This window comes from Rhinolophus ferrumequinum, chromosome 21 (genome assembly GCF_004115265.2).
Source record: "Rhinolophus ferrumequinum isolate MPI-CBG mRhiFer1 chromosome 21, mRhiFer1_v1.p, whole genome shotgun sequence".
Taxonomy (NCBI): Eukaryota; Metazoa; Chordata; class Mammalia; order Chiroptera; family Rhinolophidae; genus Rhinolophus; species Rhinolophus ferrumequinum.
The window spans coordinates 50632060-50650775 of NC_046304.1; the positions used below are offsets into that span (position 1 = coordinate 50632060).

The 18716-nt window shown below is 52.2% G+C and overlaps 3 protein-coding genes across 7 annotated transcripts in view; 1 reads left to right on the plus strand and 2 right to left on the minus strand.

Annotated features, from left to right (window-relative positions):
- Positions 1 to 721, plus strand: part of ITGB4 (integrin subunit beta 4) — a 28603-nt gene extending 27882 nt beyond the window's left edge. For all 5 annotated transcript variants that reach the window (XM_033089826.1, XM_033089828.1, XM_033089829.1 and 2 more), the window contains 2 exons: positions 66 to 176; positions 272 to 721. In XM_033089826.1, the coding sequence (XP_032945717.1) occupies positions 66 to 176; positions 272 to 411 (251 nt within the window). In that variant the 3' untranslated portion in view covers positions 412 to 721. The remainder of the gene's footprint in view (positions 1 to 65; positions 177 to 271) is intronic.
- Positions 722 to 804: 83 nt separating this feature from the next.
- Positions 805 to 6422, minus strand: GALK1 (galactokinase 1). Its single transcript, XM_033089831.1, has 8 exons — positions 6159 to 6422; positions 5005 to 5194; positions 4435 to 4554; positions 4101 to 4236; positions 3798 to 3979; positions 1340 to 1490; positions 1083 to 1245; positions 805 to 999 (listed from the first exon to the last, which is right to left on the minus strand). The coding sequence occupies exons 1-8, from the start codon at positions 6321 to 6323 to the stop codon at positions 928 to 930; spliced, it is 1179 nt and encodes a 392-aa protein (XP_032945722.1). The 5' UTR covers positions 6324 to 6422; the 3' UTR covers positions 805 to 927.
- Positions 6423 to 15173: 8751 nt separating this feature from the next.
- Positions 15174 to 17003, minus strand: LOC117013282 (histone H3.3A). Its single transcript, XM_033090261.1, has 4 exons — positions 16848 to 17003; positions 16252 to 16389; positions 15973 to 16126; positions 15174 to 15880 (listed from the first exon to the last, which is right to left on the minus strand). The coding sequence occupies exons 2-4, from the start codon at positions 16377 to 16379 to the stop codon at positions 15752 to 15754; spliced, it is 411 nt and encodes a 136-aa protein (XP_032946152.1). The 5' UTR covers positions 16380 to 16389; positions 16848 to 17003; the 3' UTR covers positions 15174 to 15751.
- Between the last annotated feature and the right edge of the window lie 1713 nt (positions 17004 to 18716).

The following is an 18716-nucleotide window of genomic DNA, read 5'->3' on the forward strand; positions in this document are numbered from 1 at the left end:
CACCCCTTCTCTGGCCACACCTTCTCCTGGCACCATCCCCTGACTGGCTCCTCTGCGCACTCCAGGCCACTTCCCACAGGTGGGTAGCCACCTTGGGCTCTTACAGCACCCACTGTCAGGAGAGTACAGCAGCGTCACCACCACGCACACCAACACCACCGAGCCCTTCCTGATAGGTGAGTTGCTGGGCGGGGTGGTCTCCTGGCTCTCCCAGGGGAGCAGAGCTAACGGGGTAGTGGGGCCGGGTCCTTCAACACCTCTTCCTCTGTAGATGGACTCACCCTAGGATCCCAGCGTCTGGAAGCAGGTGGCTCCCTCACCCGGCACGTGACCCAGGAGTTTATGAGCCACACACTGACCACCAGTGGGACCCTCAACACCAAGGTGGACCAACAGTTCTTCCAGACCTGAGCCCCCACGCCTGCCAGGCTGTGTCCTGGAACCTGCGTCCCCACCCCACCTCCCCTCCCTGGTGCTGCCTCAGCTACACCGTCCTTAGACCCCTGGTGGCCCCGCCCATCCACATACTGGTCACAAGGCCAGCGCCTGGCCACAAGGCAGGGAGTGGGTGTCCTCTATGAGTCATGAAGTGGGCAGAGGTCCCGGAAGGCCCTTCTGGCTGTTCCCCCATCCCGTCTAAGCCTATTTGTAACCAAAGAGCTAGGACCAGCATAGCAAGGACCCAGCTTAGTTCTGCACTTAATAAACTATTTCGCTACCACTTGGCCCTGCCCTGTCCATTCTGGGGCCTGCTCAGAGCAGGAAAGTGGTTCTGACACCCACCATGAGAGGCAGGCACCTATCAGTGATCCAAGGCACAAGTTTATTGAACACCCAGAGATGGAGGGCAGACGCCCGAGGCGTGGAGCTTCCTGACTTGGTGCCTGGCAGGCCCTGTGCCTGCCATGTGCGTCCGAGGGAAGCACCTCACAAGTGTAGCACCTTGGCACCGTCAGCTGCCTGGGAGAGGTAGAAGGTGGCAGTACCATTGTACTGTGCCTAGGGAGAGGCGGGTGGCGTCTGAGCACTGCAGGGCCCTGGGAACGTTTCTCCCACTCCCCCAGGCTCTGACAGTCGCCCACCTGTATGTGCTGCATGGCTTGAGAAGCAGTGGAGGCCTCCAGCAGGGTCACTGTGCAGCCACCAAAGCCGCCACCCGTCATGCGGCTGCCATAAACCCCAGGTGCAGATAGCGCAGCCTCCACCAGCTGGTCCAGCTCAGGGCAGCTCACTTCGTAGTCATCCCTGCAGAGGAGACAGGAATGGTGGGCATGGAACCAGCCCCGCCTGGCCCTGGGGACAGCCTGTGCCTGAGGTGCCCTGGCCCAGGGGGCCTCACCTGAGCGAGTGGTGACTCTCCACCATGAGGCGGCCAAAGGCTCTGTAGTCACCCCGGCTCAGGGCAGCCGCTGCCTGGGCCGTGCGCCGGATCTCTCCTACGACGTGCCGTGCCCGCCTGAAACCCTCCTTGCTCACTAGCTCTCTGCCAGCTGGAGAATAAAGGAGTCAGCAGGCCTGCCATCACCCCACCTCTGCGTCCCTGCAGGGATGGGGCACCATAGTTCCAAGGTGGTGGCCCTCGGGATGGGAGGCTGGCGGGGAGGGGCATGGGGGAGCCTCCAGTCAGCGACCTGCCTCTGACAAAGCTGTAGGTAGAACCTTGGGCTGGTGACTAAGCTTTCATTACCTCCCCTCTTTGTCAAGTGGGACACCCACCTCATTCAAAGTGCCATAAGGACCAAGCGCGCTAACATCTGTAGAGCTCCTAGCAGGGCGCCCGGCATACAGGGGGGTGCTCAATAACCAGCAGTTGAAGCCCCGACTCTTGATTTCCAAGGTGAGTGGGACACCATGCTGCCTTCAGGAGGCCACCACACAGCAGGAGGGAGAAGAAATCCTGTTTATGCTGGAACCATGGAGCCTCCAAGGGCTGGGGCTCCGGAGTGGGCGAAGGAAAGAGCCCAGGCCAAGGTCAGGAGGCAGGGCTCAGGGCATTCCAAGAACCAGGCTGCCCCACCAGCTAACGTTGAGGGGGATGGGCAAACTGCAGCCGTGAGCACGAGGACACCTTGCTACTTGATTCCCTGTGTCACAGAGGTTTGGGAGGGACGGAGCTGAGCTCTAGCAGGCAAGTGAGTGCCTTGGGCAGAAGGCCCAGGCTGGGAGAGGTGGGCTCGAGGAGCCCAGCCTTCAGCTGTTAAACAGAGACCAAAGGAAGGAAAGGAAGAGACAGAGGTCAGAGACAAGAGTGGGAGGGGGAACAGTGAAGACTCAGGTGATAAGGGTGAGGAAATAACAAACAAGAGGAAACCAAGAGACGCCTGTGGGGGCAAGGATGACGGGTTCCAGTGGGCCAGAAGGATCCTGGACCCCAGGTGGAAACGGGGGGGGCGGAGGGGGAGGGGGCTGCAGCCTCAAATCTGAGTCCTTAGTGGGGCACTGGTGGCAGGTGCCGTGCACTGAGGACAAAGCCTGGGGAAGACACAGGCAGAGAAACAGGACGGTGAATGAGCAGATCCGGCCACTGATGAGGAGGGGAATGTCATCTATAGAACCCCTGGGAGTTATGGCCCCATAGGAGAGGGACAGGCAGATTCAAGGGACTAAGAAATGAGTGGAGATGAGAAAGTGAGAGCAATAAGATTAGTACCCTTCCAAGACTGGGCGGAGAATCTTCCAATTGTAATGGAGAGGAAGGGAAGAAAACGGGCCATGTTTCAAAGTACAAGGGGAAGAGCCAGGCAAAGGCCAGGAAGGAGGGAAGGTGTAAGTGTGTGGGGGCTGCTCGGAGAAGGCAGGTGGGAGCCCCACCCCCAGCAGTGACACGGAAGGACTGAGGTAGACAGGAGGGATGGCAAGTGTTCAAATGCTGAAACCTCGGCCAAGGTCACCTGCAGATTGCAGGCAGGGCTGCTCTGAATGTGACAGTTCACCAAGGACAAGATGGTCCCTTGGGGCTGGCCAGTGTCCCTGAAATGGGCACACCCACACTGCCAGGAAGGGCACAACTCCCAACAGCAGCAGCATGGTCTGGGGGTCAAGATTGTGGGCTTCTGGGGCCTGCGTTCAAGTGTCAGCACTACCACTTGCTGCAGACTCCCCATTAAAAAAACAAAAAACAAACTAGTATTCTGCTCTATAGAGCTGTTAGAGAATTACATTCATTAATATTTATACGACCTTCAAACTGCTAAACAGACTACCTTCCTGACCATGTGTAGCAGGGACCTTAAAAACACATGTATCTTTTTACACGAATCCTACTAAAAATCTAATCCCGAGAACATAAGAGAAAGCAGAGACTTATGTATAAAACGTTCATCAGTGTTAGGTGTGATTATCAGAAAGTAAATTACCACGCACCTGTATGCTGAAATACTACGTAACTTTTAAAAGTCATGTTGATGGGTCTTTCATGGCATAGGAGAATGTTAAGTTTAAAAAAAAAAAAAGGCAAGTGACAATGTTGTATATACTCCACTTTGAAAATACAGACGTAAGTAAATCCTGGGACTATGCTAAAATGCTAATGGTAGCTATCTCTGGGTAGTGGCCTTGTAGTTTATTATTTTCTTCTTCGTACTTTTCTGTATTTTCCAGAAGTACAGTGGAAATGTACTTCTTATTAGAACATACAATATTAAGATTTCAAGCAGCCCTGCTGAGGTTGGAGCCGTAGGTTATAGTGTTTGGGCGAGTGGGCCGAGCTTGGCAGAGGTCTCTGGAGATGAGGCCCTGGCAGCCCCTGCAGGGTGCCCAACTACCTCCAGGAAAGGGCACACCCAGCCAGCTCTCACCCTCCAGCTCTTCCAGCTGCACCTCCCGAAGGCTCTCCTTGCCCAGCGCCCGGGCCACTTCTTCGCACTGGCGTCGCCGTAGGGGGTACTCGCTGGAGCCCAGTGAGTGGCGGACGTTGGAGTTGGTGATTAGGACAGCCAGCTTGGGGTCCGACAGTGGCACCAAGCTTGTCTCTAGGGACCTGATATGGAGTTGGAATGGGGTGATGATGAGGCCAACTGTCTGCTTGTCATGCCCGGCAGTGGGCATACTCCCCAGAAGCTCCTGATTATGAGCAGGAAGGTACAAGGGGAGCCCCTAACCTGCAGTCAATGAGTAGTGCACAGTCCTTCTGCGCCAGCAGTGCGATGAGCTGGTCCATGATGCCACAGGGCACCCCTGCGAAACTGTGTTCAGCCCGCTGACATACCTGGGCCCGGGCGGCTACTGCCCCCGAGTCTGTGGCACAGGACGAGATGGGGAGGTTGGGGCCCAGGAGGGGGCACAAGGGCTGTGTGGGTGGAAGCAATGGTAGCTCCAACAACACTCCAGGGAGATTCCCCACCCCCTCCCGAAGCCACGACAGAGGAAGAAGCTCTGATCAAAGGAGACCTCAGGGAAGGAGGGTTGGGTTGAGCGCTGGGATTTAGGAGGTACCTGGGCAGAGCTGCTGCAGGAAGGTGTACGTGGCCACTTCCAGGGCTGCCGAACTGGACAGCCCACCCCCCAAGGGCACAGAGCTGACCACCACTGCACTGAAGCCAGGGAGGGGGGCAGCTGCAGGGGAAACAATGGGTGATCTTAAGTTGGGCTGTGTGGAAAGATGGGCACAGGAAGGGCACATATTTCGGTACGAAGGGAAGCAACTGCCTGGTGGCTGCCTCCAGGGATAGGTCTCAATTATCAAAGGCCACCAACCTGCTGGGCGAAGGGGCCCACCGCCCTCCATCCTTCTATCCTGAGGTTCCTGGGACATAGTCTTCCTAATTCTCCTCCTGGTTTAGGGCTCTGGAAGCCAACAGTTAGGGTTTCAATTCTGGCTCCTCCAATCATGTAATGGGCAATGCAGGGCAAGTTCTAGAGCCTCTCAGGGCATCAGTTTCCTCATCTGTACAATGGAGATGCTCTACCCTAGCCCACAGTGGATTAGATGAGCTAATGGGCTTACTGGCTGACAGGTGGTGCTCCTGGCACCAGCAGGAACTTGACCCAGGCCAGGCCCCATACCTGGGTAGTGTTGAATCACACCCTTGACATAGTTGGCCCAGCGGGGGGTCCCGGGCTCCAGTGACCGCTGGGCTGTGGGCAATGGGAACTGCAGCCGCCGGGGCTCGTCAGCGTCCTCAGAGGTGGTGAGGAGGGAAACAAGGCCATCTGCCCGGGGGCTGCCCACTAGCACAGTCACCAGCTCCAGAGCCTGGCAGGAGACAAGGAGTATGCAAAGCTTCCACCAGCTAAGAGATGGAGGAGTCCCCTCCAATACTAAAGTTCTGAAGAATGCGGGGCCTGGGACAGACAGGAGGGTGACCTCCAGGCTCAAGAGGAAAGGAATGAGAGTGTCTCAGGAAAGAGCCAGAGTGCTGAGCTGGCCTTGGGGGCTAAGGCCCTGCCCCCTGGGTTTTCAGGGGCGGGACCAGTGCAGAGAGTGCAGACCTGGACTCTGCCCTGAGCATGGGCTCCCAGCTGTGGGACACGGGAGAGAGTGAGTCAAAAGGAAAACAGAATCAGAGAGGTTCCATCTAAAGCCTTCCCAATGTGGGGCGAGCCGGATCCACTCACTTGCCAAGTTGCACAGTGGGATGGAAAGAACCCCAGGCTGAGAGCTGGGAGGCCTGACTCAAGTTGCAGCCCAACCAAGCACCAGATGACAAGCTGTGTGACCTTGAGCAGCTCACTGGCCTCCTCTGGGCCTCAGTTTCCCTCTCTGTAAATTCAACGGGCTGGGCGAGGAAACAGGGCTCATTCTCCCGGGGTCTGTGGGGCCTCACGGAGGTCTGAGCCCCAAGTGCCTCCTTCCGCATGCTGCACGCGGGCGGGCGGGAGAGGGAGAGGGGGAACATTTGAGATGGTTTCCAGGTTGCTAGCCAGGATCAGCAGTCCACCGAGGGCGAGGGCGGGCTTGAACGAAGAGGCGTAGGCACACCCCCTCCCAGCCCACTTCCTCGAGGATTCCTGCTTCCTCCCTTCCTATGTGGGTAATGCCCCGTCCCAGGGTCTCTCCCACGTGCTTGTCCCCCAAACTCCGCGGGAGTTGAAGTTCGGTGCGGCCTGCCCAAGAGTCCACGCGAAAACAAGGCACTTCCCCGCGCCCCTCACGCCTGCCCTTCCGGCGGGGCGGCCGGGGCCCCAGGAGAGGCTCGGGGTCCCTCCCAGCCCCTCACCATGGGCAGCACCAGGCCCTGGTTGTAGTCCGTGTGCTCCCCGATGAGGTTGACGCGGCCCGGCGCTGACACCGCCAGCTCCGGCTCGGCCCCGAACTCCTCCCGGAAGGCCCTCCGGGCCTCGGCCAGCAGCTCCCCGACCTGGGGTTGTCTCGAAGCGGCCATGACGCTCGCCCTGCAGCTCCGCTGGCGCAGCCGGGTCGGCGCGGGATGCTCGGGGCGGGGCTGCGGCGGGTGGCGTGCATTCCTGCACTCGCCGCCCTGCCCGGCCGTCCGTGCGCGCCCCCGCCCCGGCCCCGCTGGCCCCGCCCCGGCCCCGCTGGCCCCGCCCCGGCCCGCCCCGCCCGCAGCCTGGGTCCGGGTCCGGGTCCGGGGCGCTGGGCGCGGGGCGCGAGGCGCGAGGCGCGAGCCGGGCGGCGCACTTTGGGAAAGGCCGCCGGGCGCCCATTGGAGTGGGTAGGGCCCCGAGCGGTATTGGCCGGACTGGGAGGTCTGAGCTGCGTTTTGTGGCCCTGTGCCCCTCTCTGTGCCCACACCCACCAGCCAGCCATCCACCCACCCACAGCCAGAGCGACCAGGCTGGCGTCGTTAACCTGGGTGTCCAAAGAAATCTCCTAGGTCCTAGAGTCCTGCAGCTGTGAGAGGTCACCAGCCCCTCTAAGAGAGTGGACTGGCACTCAGTATAAATAGCGATAAAGCCAAGTTGGTGGTGACAAGGGAGTCGCTTTCTACAGGCTCCTGGGGTGGACGCGATGTCACAGCTCCTAGCAATGCAGGACTGAAGGAGGGTGGCAATGGACAGCAGTGGGCCCAGCCCCTCCTGATAGGACCTACGCAGTTGCTAAGGTAGGTTAGGCTGTTGGCCCCAGCAGGGTTTGCTTAGGGCTGAAGGGAATGGCAAATGGCAGAGGAATAAGAGGGTGATAGCTAAGGATATCAATATCAGTTCTCTTTGTGGTGAGGAAAATGCTCTAAGATTGACTGTGGTGATGGCTGCACAGTCCTGAGCCCAAATCTCTGCCCTTACTAATGTGTGATCTCAGGCAGATGACTGGACCTCTCTGAGCCTCAGTTTCTCACCTGTGAAATGGGGCTAGTGATTCCTCCCAATAGACTTATAAAAGGAACTAAACGAGATCATATCCGTTGAGCGCCCAGCCCAGTACCTGGCACTTAGTAAGCACAGGATAAATTTTGCTATCATTATCAGTCATCCATAAATTCAACAGACATTAGTGGACTCTGCTGAATGCAATTGGCCAGACAGATAAAAGCTTCAGGCACTCATGTTGTGGTTGGGAGGCAGACACACTCTGGCCCCTCCAACTTTGACAGATGTTGGCACGGAGGAGTAAAGAGCTTTCTGGGTGAGAGAGGAGGAATCCTGACTGCTGAAAAGCTCACACAAGTGTTTTTTATCTCCGTTGTTTAATTTTGATTGAAAACACATCCATTTGACCCATCTTCATTCTTTGTATAATTTCAGTTCTTGGAGAACCTGGATTTATTTGAACTAAAAGGAAAGTGCTCCCGTTTGTTCAAGATGGACTCTGAAACATTGATTTTATCTGGGAGATGTGTTTACACTGAGGTAGGCTCAGTTTTTTAATCCCATGTAGCATATTACATGAAGTTTGTTCAGAAGAAAGCGTACCTTAACCTTTGACTCTCCCTCCCATTTCCTGGCCAGATGTCACAGGATTGGGAGGAGGTGGCACCTTAATGGGGACACTGCACCCCAAGATCTGTGCTCTGTTCTGCCGGCTGAAAAACTCACTTGTATCAGCACTGCAGAGCCACCTGTCACATGGGACTGAGACATCATGATAGCATTCCCAGTAATATCCACCACAGGGCCAAATTATCCAATGTAGGGAGTATCACCCATGCCAGCCAGGTGCCCGGTAGCCTAGGTAGGCCTAGAAGTCACCAAGGCACCTTTGTCCAGGCCATGGTTAAACCTGGCCCACCACTGACGACAAGCACTCCAGAAACACCTCTTCTCTCCCAGAGTCTGTGTCTGCCTCTGCACCCAATTCTTAGCCCTTGGACCCTCCCTGCTAGATTCGGTCTTCCTTCAGATGATGGAGGTCTGCACGCTGCATGCAGCTCTGGCTTCACCATTGCAATCAGGATCTGGTTCCCTAATGGGACTTGGGGCTCCATCTCCCAAGCAAATATCTGCAGACACGGTCTCTGAAAGTGTTTGCTCTCAGCAAATGACCCACCCTGTCACCCATTCTGGGAAGTTCTTTTTGTTGTCGTTGCCAGAGGGTTAACCTATCTCCTAATTTGGGCCCCCTTTGCCTTTCTGGAATATTAATGATTACAGCTTAAGAGGTGTTGGTAATACTAGTCTGGAGTTTGTGGCAGCCCTGGTGCCAGGCTGGTACACAGCCCGTGGGACAGTGCTAATTGTTTACTACCAGAGTCTGTTCTGATTGGCCTCTGACTTCTGTTGTCAAATATTTTAAAGATCACCAGACTTTACGCAGATTACTTCATTGAATCCTTACCAGCCTATCGGGTAGGCACTGTTTTTATTCCCATTTTATAGATGAGGAAAAGAAGCCCATATGGGTTAAGAAACTCATCTGAGTGGCAGAGCTGGGCCTTGAACCTGGGTCTGTCTGACCCCTCAGCCCATTCTCTCAGCCACCACCCTGTCCCCACGAGCACCCTGACCCACTACAGCCTCTGCTTACTAAAAGCGTTAAGATCTAAACCTCAGCCTCTTAATAAAGAACAGGAGGGACAGCCCCACTTCCTACGTGGAACACTCCCAGTTTGGAAGCCAGGCCGGTAACCAAAGCTCTTGGGAACAGGACTGGCCACCTGTGCCAGCAGATCCAGCCAGCTGTGCTGTGGGGCTGCCAGGACCATTCGGGTTGGTCAGCAAACATGTCTGGAGCCTCTGCCATGTGCCAGGCACAACTCCAGAGGCAGGCAAGATTCAGGCCTTGCCTTTGGAACACCAGGAGTTTTTTTTGTCCCTCCCTGGCCTCAGATGCCCCTGCTAAAAGGGATCAGCTGCAGGACATGTCTTTATTTGGTTCCCCCACCATGTCCCTGATGTTTCTGCCCTCTAGGCTGACCACCACCCTCTCAATGGCCAGGGAGCAAATCCAGATCTACAAGACGCAGCTGTCAGCTCAGGGCTGTGGCTCTCTTCCTGCACTTCCACTGGGCACTGCAGCTGGCCCAGGCCACCAGGCCACTGAGATTGAGCAAGAGGACTGAGACTGGCCAAAGACAGGGTGCTGGGAGGGAGAGGACTATAGGCTGCAGGAGGACCCTCAGCCCTGTGATGCCTGGGCCTCGGACCCCCTACTGTCCTCTCTGCTGACACTCTTGGCTCTGCGCTAGGAGATGAGGAGCTTATGGGAAAGGTCCTGGGGCCCAATATGTCCAACAGAAGGGGTGGGAAGGGAGTAGGGGTTAGTAGAGCCCAGGCACCACCTCCATGGGGACGTGCGCAGTCGCTCACATACCCCTCAGGTAAAGGCCACCTGCCCTAAGCCTGTAGCTCACTGGCCTCTTCCCAGAGCCTTGTTACCGGTCCTGGTGTGTCTGAGATGGACTTCTCCTTTTCTGCTCACCGCCATTTCACTGTGTATATTCCCAGAACTGCAGTTTCCTGAACAAGAGAGAAGGCCCCAGACCCTGGCATCTGACCAACTGTGCCCCTCTGCGCCCCTTCCCAGGTCATGTGTGGCATTATAGCCCCTCCAGGAGCCACACCTCACGCAGTCCCCTCCTCCTCTTGCTTCCCTGGTAAGGGGGTCACTGCAGAACATCTTAGCTTCCTCTATGGGGAAGAGCAATGGGGTAGGTGGGGGTGGGGGTGAAAGGTCCTTTGCTCGGGGCAGAAGGCTAAGAGGTGCGGCTCCGGGATGTGTCTGACCAACAATCCTGGCCCTGCCCGACACCGGGCATGGTGCTCAGATGAGGACACCAGGACAGGCTCGGGGCACATCACATAGAAGTCCTATGATGCTGCTTGGAGCCATGGTGGTGTCAGGGAGGGATCCCTCACTGCCAGGGGCTGCTGGGCAGTCAGCAGGACCACAGGGAGCAGGCCCCTCACAAGAGGGGAGTCATGGCCTCGGGCCCCTCCTCTCAGCACAGACTCTCTGTTTATAAATTGAAGCCATCCCAGCTGCCCCTTAGCCCTCAGCCTTGCGGATTTCCCTAGACCTGCTGACGAAAGGGTCAGGGAGCCAAAAAGTCAGCCACCTGGCCCAAAATGGCACTTAGCCTTCTCCCTGGGGGTGCCGCTGGATTTGGGTTAATCTGGGCAGGGGCCTGGTCCTTCCCCTCTTCCTTCCTTCCTCCCTTCCTTCCTCTAGCTGTACCCTCCAGAGAGCAACCGGAAGCCCAACTGTTTGTGCCAAATTTGCTGGCCAGAGCCCAGGTCCATTTGGATGGAGTGGCCCAGCTTGGTGACATCCCTGAGGAATGCCCAGAGGGGTAGATGAGACCACCATGGGAGTGGGGGAAGAAGCTGTGGGTCCCAGGAAAGGTGCAGCCAGCTCAGCTATGGTCGCAGATCAGTGCCTGGGATGGGCTGAGGGAAGTGGGCTACGATGGCTCGGTGAGGTGACTGGGAAGTATTCCCAACCCAAGGAATGGGGAGTGTGGGAACAGAGCCAGGAGTGCAGTTTCCAGGCTCTCGGCCTCACGTGGAAAGGTGCTGGCTCAGGTAGTAAATGGCCATCAACTGTGATTGGATGGCCATCAGCTGTGCAGCTGTGGCTAGTTGGCCGTCAGCTGTAACCAGTGAGCCATTGGCCACTAACATAACTGCCGTGGCTACGCTAGCAGCAAATGGGGGCTAGCAAGGGCGGGTTGCAGTTAGCACGGCAGGTTGCAGAGTGCAGAGAAGTGGACGGCAGGTTGCAGATCGTGTGGCTCCTGCTTTCTGTGTCTCCAACCCAGCCGCCAGCGAGATGATAGTGGTATGACTCCCCTATCTATGGTTCCGTGGGTGTTCCTTTTTGGCCTCATCGTATCCTGTGTTCTTATGTGAGGAGCGGGACCAGAGACCCCGCATGACTCCCTGCATGACAGGGAGGTATGGCTGGGGACCAGATGCCCCAGGAGACCAAGGCTTTCATGCCTGGTGGGCCACACCACTGCCAGTGATACCAGCACTGCACAAGGATGTGGTGAAAACCGAGCACCTCCCCTTGTCTGTGGCAGATGAGGTTGGTTGTAGGCCTGAGGCTCTGATCTCTGGCCCTCGGTTGTTGCTCCCAAACACCGGCTGGCCCCATCCTGCAGAAACTGAAGGGCAAGCCCGAGTTTCCTGCTGACCCGATGGCACAGTTGACAGGACCATGAACACCCTCTGTTGCCCTGCTGCCCTGCCTGAAGGTGACACGTAAGGGGCCTGCTTTCCAACTGCTGCATAGACCCCAGCCCTAATGCCTGACACCAAGCAAAGGCCGTGCCTGCAAGGAGTGTGGGGACAGAGTCCCAGAGAGCAGTTTCCAGGCTCTCGGCCTCAAGTGGAAAGGTGCTGGCTCGGGTAACAGATGGGCCATCAGCTGAGACTAGTTGGCCGTCAGCTGTAACCAGTGAGCCATTGGCCACTGATATAACTGCCGTGGCTGAGCTAGCAAGTGCGGATTGCAATTAGCAAGGGGTTGGTTACCAGAGAAGTGGACGGCAGATTGTGGATCGTGTGGCTCCTGCTTCCTGTGTCTTCAACCCAGCCGCCAGTGAGCCGATACTGGTATGACTCCCCCATATATGGCTCTGTTGGTGTTCCTTTTTGGCCTCACCATGTCCTGCTTTTTGGTGCGGGGAGCGAGACCAGAGACCCTGCATGACAAACAGCCAGGTAGGGACAGCCCCAGTGGTGTCCACTGTTGGGGAAAGCTGAGGAATGATTGAGGAAATGAGTGGGAGTGTCAATTTCCAGTCTAGCCGGTCAGCTCAGAGCCTGTTTCCTCACACTGACATAGGTTAGGCGGCGGCAGAGGTCCCTGGCTGGGGGCGAAGAAGCAGTGGGTGAGGCCTGTCTCGGGGACTAGGGTGCTCCTTGCTGGCCAATCCCAGTTCTGTTCTCCTTCCCTCTGTGGATGTGTGATGGGGACCGAATGAATTTTTTTTTTGAATTGGGGAATATTGGGGAACAGTGAGTTTTTTTCCAGGACCCGTCAGCTCCAAGTCGTTTTCAATCTAGTTGTGGAGGGTGCAGCTCACTGGCCCATGTGGGTATTGAGCTGGCAACCCTGTTGTTCAGAGCTCACGCTCTAACCAATTGAGCCATCTGGCTGCCCCTAAGTCGTTTTCAATCTAGTTGTGGGGAGCTCAGCTCAGCTCCAGGTCAAGTCATTGTTTTCAGTCTGGTTGTGGAGGGCGCAGATCACTGGCCCATGTGAGAATCGAACTGGCAATGTTTTGTTTTGTTTTGTTTTTCACTTTTGGTACATTATGTATACAAGTAATTTTTTTAAAAAATGAACCAATCTTGAGGGTGCAGCTCACAGTGGCTCATGTGGGGGATCAAACCGGCAACCTTGGTGTTATTAGCACTATGCTCTAACCAACTGAGCTAACCAGCCTGAATCTTTTGTACAAGGACAGATCGATCCCAGGGAATAAACTGGGTTTGAAGTGCTTGCCTCTCTATACCTTTTATACCTTATATTTTGTTATTTGGAGAGAATTTGTCTTGTCCCTTAAATCATCTGGTCCACATACCAGTTCTCAGATGAAGCAGGGAGATTGAGACCCAGAAACATGGGCCCAGGGAGTCCACAATTACAACCGACTGCGTAATAGAGGAAGATGAAAAAGTGTGGAGGGCAGCGGGGCCGCCTCATCTGGCGTGGACTTGGCCTCTGGCCAGCAATTCCACAAACACATGGCCCTTCAACTACTTTCCCAAAGGTACAGCTGGGGGCTCCATCCACAAGGGTGATGGCTCGATTCAGTCTCCTGGGAGCCAGCCAGCCATCAGGACCTCAGGCAGTTCCAGCTCTCCTCTACTTACCTGGCTGGCCAACACTGGTCTGACCTAATCGGGACAGTTGACAGTGAAGAGAGGGACTATTAATATGCAGGTTCAACAGGCAAAAATTGACAATGTCCCCACCGAACTGTGACACATACTACTTTAAGGATGGGTTATGTCCCACCCCCTCACCCCCAGCTGAGTCAGAAGGCAAGGTTTTTCTGGACATTTCCCAAGAAATTTTGTGAAATGTTATCAAATAAAGACCATTAACAAGATGAGAAAGTCTCAACTTCAAAAACTTTATTTTTGTCTCATTTATCAAGGGCACAGGATACCTTCATCAGCTTTTGCTTTCCCCCTTGCAGACTCTCCCTCCCATCACCTATACCAAGGGATATCCTGTGTAGGCAGCTTCCTAGAACCAAAAAAATGTCTGCCTTCCAGGTTAAGTGTGCTCAAGTCAAGTCTGAAAGTACAAGTTACACTAAGCAACAGATTGCAAGCTGCCCCCAAAATTCAACAACCTTCTATATCAGGACACAGACAAGGGGAGAAGATTGAAGTGTCACCCACTTGGGTTACCACAGATAGTAACTCAACAGTAACTCAAGCTGCCTCATAACCATAGCTGCCTCATAACCATAGCTAAGTTTCTACTTATGTTCACGAGTGCCACACTCGAGCACAGAACACTCCAATGCCTAGGATTTCAACTTCCTTCAGAAACCTATGAGGAAGTTGTCAAATTGGTTAATTGTTCCAGAACTGGTTATATGATGGACCTTTTAGAAACACCCCCTAAGGCTCACTAAATTACCAAGACTTCCAAGCCTACTCTAGCTTGCCTCTTTTCACAAGCCCTTTAAATTTGAAACTAATCCTATCACACACACACACACAAAAAAAAACATCAGGGCATGTCTTTCTACACTGCAGCTTCAGATATACAAGATGCTTTTTACCTGACTGGTGGCTCTTGTGCCCATGTCCTGCTGACATTCATGTATTATGCTTTACTGCTGGCCATTGTTGGTCAAGAAAACTAGTTTTCTTACTGAAAAGGCAGCTTAGACCAATGAGTTCTTTACCTCTGGGCTTGTGTTAAAACAACTTGCTGTAGAGATCTATGAACATACTTCAAAACGTAGTTCATGGAACACATCTCAAATTCGAGCCCTAGAATTTTGAAAAAATTTACTTTCCTTGGCATATGTTGTTCTTTAAACAAATTTTTATTCCTTGACAATATGGGGGAGGGGGAAGCATATTAATACCAATCATGGCATTTTTAGAAGACGGCCTTTTTACATGCTTTCTGTAACTATTTTTGCAAATAAAAGATTCATCTACCAAACAAAACCTAAATAAGCTAAACTCAAACGTTAGGATACAAAGAACCTAGATAATGGATTAAAGATTTGTACATTCAATTTAGGTTTTTGACACTTATAGTTGGATAAACAAGTTTATTTGTAAATTTAGTCAACATACATAATTGACCTAGAAACTTCAATAGAAGGATAAATTTAAAAACCACTTGAAGACCATCTCTATAAAGTGATTTTCCCAGAACCATATATATACCAGATGTAACCTAACTGGATGCCATCTTAACTGGCAGAGGTTCAATAAGCTGGAGCTGTGTGCCCCTCCCCCACCACAAGTTTACTCTAAGGGTTATTATAATACAAACTCCACAAGGAAAAGAACTTAGGTATTGTTTCCTCTTGGTAGAGAAACTCAACCTAGTTATGAGACCAACCACAACACAAAGAAAAGCTGCACTAACTAGTTCAGAATATTAGTAACAGGTGATGCTGGTGTGAATAACTTGTAGTATTATATTCTAGAGCCCTTATAAATAAAATTCCCCCATTAGTGTTTGCATTATCAGCTAGAGGGTTAGTTAACACGTGGTAGAATGAGGACTTATGCAAGGTATAATGCGCAAAGCATTTTACTACTATGAAAACAAGCGCAGCCTAGTTAGGAGAAAACCAACTGGACTCTAAATTACACACACCTTAATGACAAGACTCCCCACCACATGTGAATGTAAAACATTTAATTTAAAAATGTTGACACTACAATATATAAAATAGCTATTATAAATGCACATAGTGTATTCTATAGCTGCCAGGTTTACTTTTTTTTTTTTTTTTTAAGGAAACTGTAAGTTACACTGTGGTTAAGACTTGTATCTTCACCCTTGAAAAAGCCCACATTCTATCACAGTGATGCATGGTCAGACTTAACAGCCCCAATTGTTAAAACACTTGGATCAAGTCATAACCAGTTTTATTGCAAAAGGACCCTGTACACATTTATCAATTCTAGTACCTTAATATCTACCCAACAAGTCATTAACATACAGAAACATGCATCATGAGAAGCAAGAAGTATCACCCATCCCTTCTGCATATCAGCAACTTGTCACTCCTGAGCAACAGCGCTCACATCACTGAGGTCTGTGAACAGTCACTTTTCGCATTCATCCTGAGTGAAAGATGGAATGACTTAAGTACAAATGCAACATATTATAAACAATTTCTTACAAAAAAAGTCACAAATTAAACCAAAGTATTTTACAGAATTTACTACAAAACACCGTAAAAACTGCCTTCACTTAAGCTCTCTCCCCCCGTATCCGGCGAGCCAACTGGATGTCTTTGGGCATGATGGTGACTCTCTTAGCGTGGATGGCACACAGGTTAGTATCTTCAAATAAACCCACCAGGTACGCTTCGCTAGCTTCCTGTTGAGGACAAGAGCCACACTATTAAACTCTTCGAGAAGAGAAACCAGCCACGAGCCCTCCTGCCCCTACCAGGGCCTTTGTCGTCTTACCTGAAGCGCACCGATGGCGGCACTCTGAAACCTCAAGTCCGTTTTGAAATCCTGGGCGATCTCCCTCACCAATCTCTGGAAAGGCAGCTTCCGGATCAGAAGCTCGGTCGATTTCTGGTAACGACGGATTTCTCGAAGCGCAACGGTCCCGGGCCTGTGCGAGCAGGAGGGTGTAAACGGACACCAGTTAACTGACAGCGCCGGCACCCTACCAAGAACCCTAGAATTCCCGCACGGCCCAGCGCCGCCGAGTCATTGTTTCCCTACAGCCTTGCCTACCTGTAGCGATGAGGCTTTTTCACCCCGCCGGTAGAGGGAGCGCTTTTCCTGGCAGCTTTGGTAGCCAGCTGTTTGCGGGGCGCTTTCCCACCAGTGGATTTACGAGCAGTCTGCTTGGTTCGGGCCATTTTCTTTCACCTAAGGAACACATCCATTACTCCCAGGCCGCGGCACTCGCCTGGGAAGGGGGGGCGCCAGTCCCGGAGCCCCTGCCTGGCCGCCTCCTCGCACCCCACCTCGCCGCGGCAGATGGCCGAGGCCGCCGCCGCCTCCTCCCCCTCCCCTAATGACTCAGGCTGCGAGTAGCAGCAGCCTCCCCTGGGAGGGGGGGCGCGGGGAGGAGTCACTTCTCCTCCTCGACGGGCGGAGTCCCGGCTGCCCGGAAACCCAGCGTCGGGACCTCTGAATCACCAGCGGGAAAGAGAGGGAGACGAGGTTCAGGAACTAAGCCCCAAGGGAAAACCTCCCGGCCCCACACCCACCGCCAGCTGCCCAAGCAGCCCGCACTAACCCGCACTCGGCCCTCAACGGCCGCGGCCCGCGGCCATCAACGGCTGGCGGAGCCTCACGTCACGAATAAACCCATGAACACTTACCCAACGCCGAAGTCTTAGGCCGCTTATCCTGCTGCCGCGCCGCTTCTGCCGCCCAACGGAGAGCCGCAGTCGCAGATGAAAACAAAGAAACTACTCCGACGAACGACCAAACCGCTCTGCTCCAAACCCCCCCCAATGTCTCCGTTTTTATACCCACGCTTCACGCTGCGTGTCTGCGTCACAGGGCCCTCATTTGCATACACCAACGACTTTTCCTATTGGCGGGAGCTTTCGCCGGCGCGTTGACATCCCCCGACACAAAGGCCGTGCTTCGGCCCCGTTCCCTGATTGGTGAATATCTAGGCCGCTGATTGGCTCTTAAAGTGGCCTAACTATTGGATGAAAGCAAAGAGAAATGGGCGAATCAGAGTTTAACACTAAACGGCTCTTCTGATTGGATGAAATGGAACTATGTTTGGATCCTTCCCTTGGTTCCAAAGCTCTACAATAGAAAGTCAATGCAAATGAACTGCATTGGTCCCTATCAGGACTAAAGAGTCTGGATGGGCAAAAGCCCAATATTCTTTGCATCAAGCAATGCAATCAATGGAGGAGAGGTTACTTTAATGAAACTTTGGTAAATATTTTCCAATGTAAAATAAAAATGTGTTCCCTGTGATTATTTACTTTTCATTAACATTTGGATAGTTTTAATTCGTTTTATGTTGTTGTTTTTCCCAAGTTTTATTCAAGAGAGCTCACACAAAATATATCAGATGAGTTTTCACTCGTTTCAAAATTTTGGTAGTTATGTATGCAGTGTAAATGAGAATTAGAATTCAGTAAATCAGGTGATATTACCAGATATTTTATTTATCATGCATATATATTTTAACCAAAAAGCAGTTCTTTTGTCTGGTAGGGTGGGGAGGGGTAAATACTAGCTACAAATGCCAATAAAGTATTTTATAAGTACCATTTTGTATGTTCTTAGGCCATCACAAAATGCTTTGTGATTTCACTATGTTTAGAGTTAAACAAATAGTAACATACCAAGCAACATGTTTTTGGATTATGTAATTCAACTGAATGAAACGACTACAGCCAAAATGGGAATAGTCCTATGACAGCATTTTCATGTCCATAAAGAGTAAAGGAAAGACAATTACATTTAATATGTGCCTTGGTGTTTAACGGTATATCCTGGAGGTACTACTGAAGAAACAGGACAAATATATAAAAATGGTAATCCCTATCCTTGCCTAAATAAAGGTCTTGGGTGAGTTGGAATATTCAGTACTCTAGTGACTCAGGTATATAAAATACCAAAACAAGCTTAAGGTTAAGACCAGCCAAACAAAGCTCAGAAATTGAAATAAAGCCTTGGACATTCTACTCCATAGTTCTTATTCTGGATTCACTGAATACTTTAAATTATTAAAATCTTTTTATTTTAGCAAAACCAATTACATATAGATTTCAACTCAGAAAACTATTACACCTAAATACAAATACCTAAAAAATTTACTTGTGACACCAAGTCTTCTCTCAGTATCAGTAGTTAGTAAAAAACGCACAATTTGAAAAAGCAGTTACAGTGTTGGCCCAATCTCTAGTACCAAATTACTCTATTTCAGCCCTTTCGATCATAACACTCACAATATGTATTAATGATCATATATTTAAACTTTTATGTGATAATTTAATCAACTTTAATTTCTGCCTCCTCAGAGTTTAGGTTAGGGTAAAGATTAAGCTTTCTAGTTCACTCATGCCATGCTGAGAAGAGAAAACAAGATGGAAGTTCTTGCCCTGTTCTCAAAACCTGTGAAAAGTGAAGAAACAAGGCACGCTTACATCCCACATAGGAGACTGTCAAGTACTCTGGATGTAACCAGAAAAAAATACCATCATCTTTTTTCCACTGTT

Coding starts and splice junctions, on each gene's coding strand:
- GALK1 (XM_033089831.1), bottom strand. CDS start 6,323: ATGGCCGCTTCGAGACAACCCCAGGTCGGGGAGCTGCTGGCCGAGGCC. Junction 5,195..6,158: donor AGGGCCTGGTGCTGCCCATG/GTGAGGGGCTGG, acceptor GTCTCCTGCCAG/GCTCTGGAGCTGGTGACTGT. Junction 3,980..4,100: donor GCACTACTCATTGACTGCAG/GTTAGGGGCTCC, acceptor ACTCCATATCAG/GTCCCTAGAGACAAGCTTGG.
- LOC117013282 (XM_033090261.1), bottom strand. CDS start 16,379: ATGGCCCGAACCAAGCAGACTGCTCGTAAATCCACTGGTGGGAAAGCG. Junction 16,127..16,251: donor AAAAAGCCTCATCGCTACAG/GTAGGCAAGGCT, acceptor CTGCTCGCACAG/GCCCGGGACCGTTGCGCTTC. Junction 15,881..15,972: donor CCGCCATCGGTGCGCTTCAG/GTAAGACGACAA, acceptor TGTCCTCAACAG/GAAGCTAGCGAAGCGTACCT.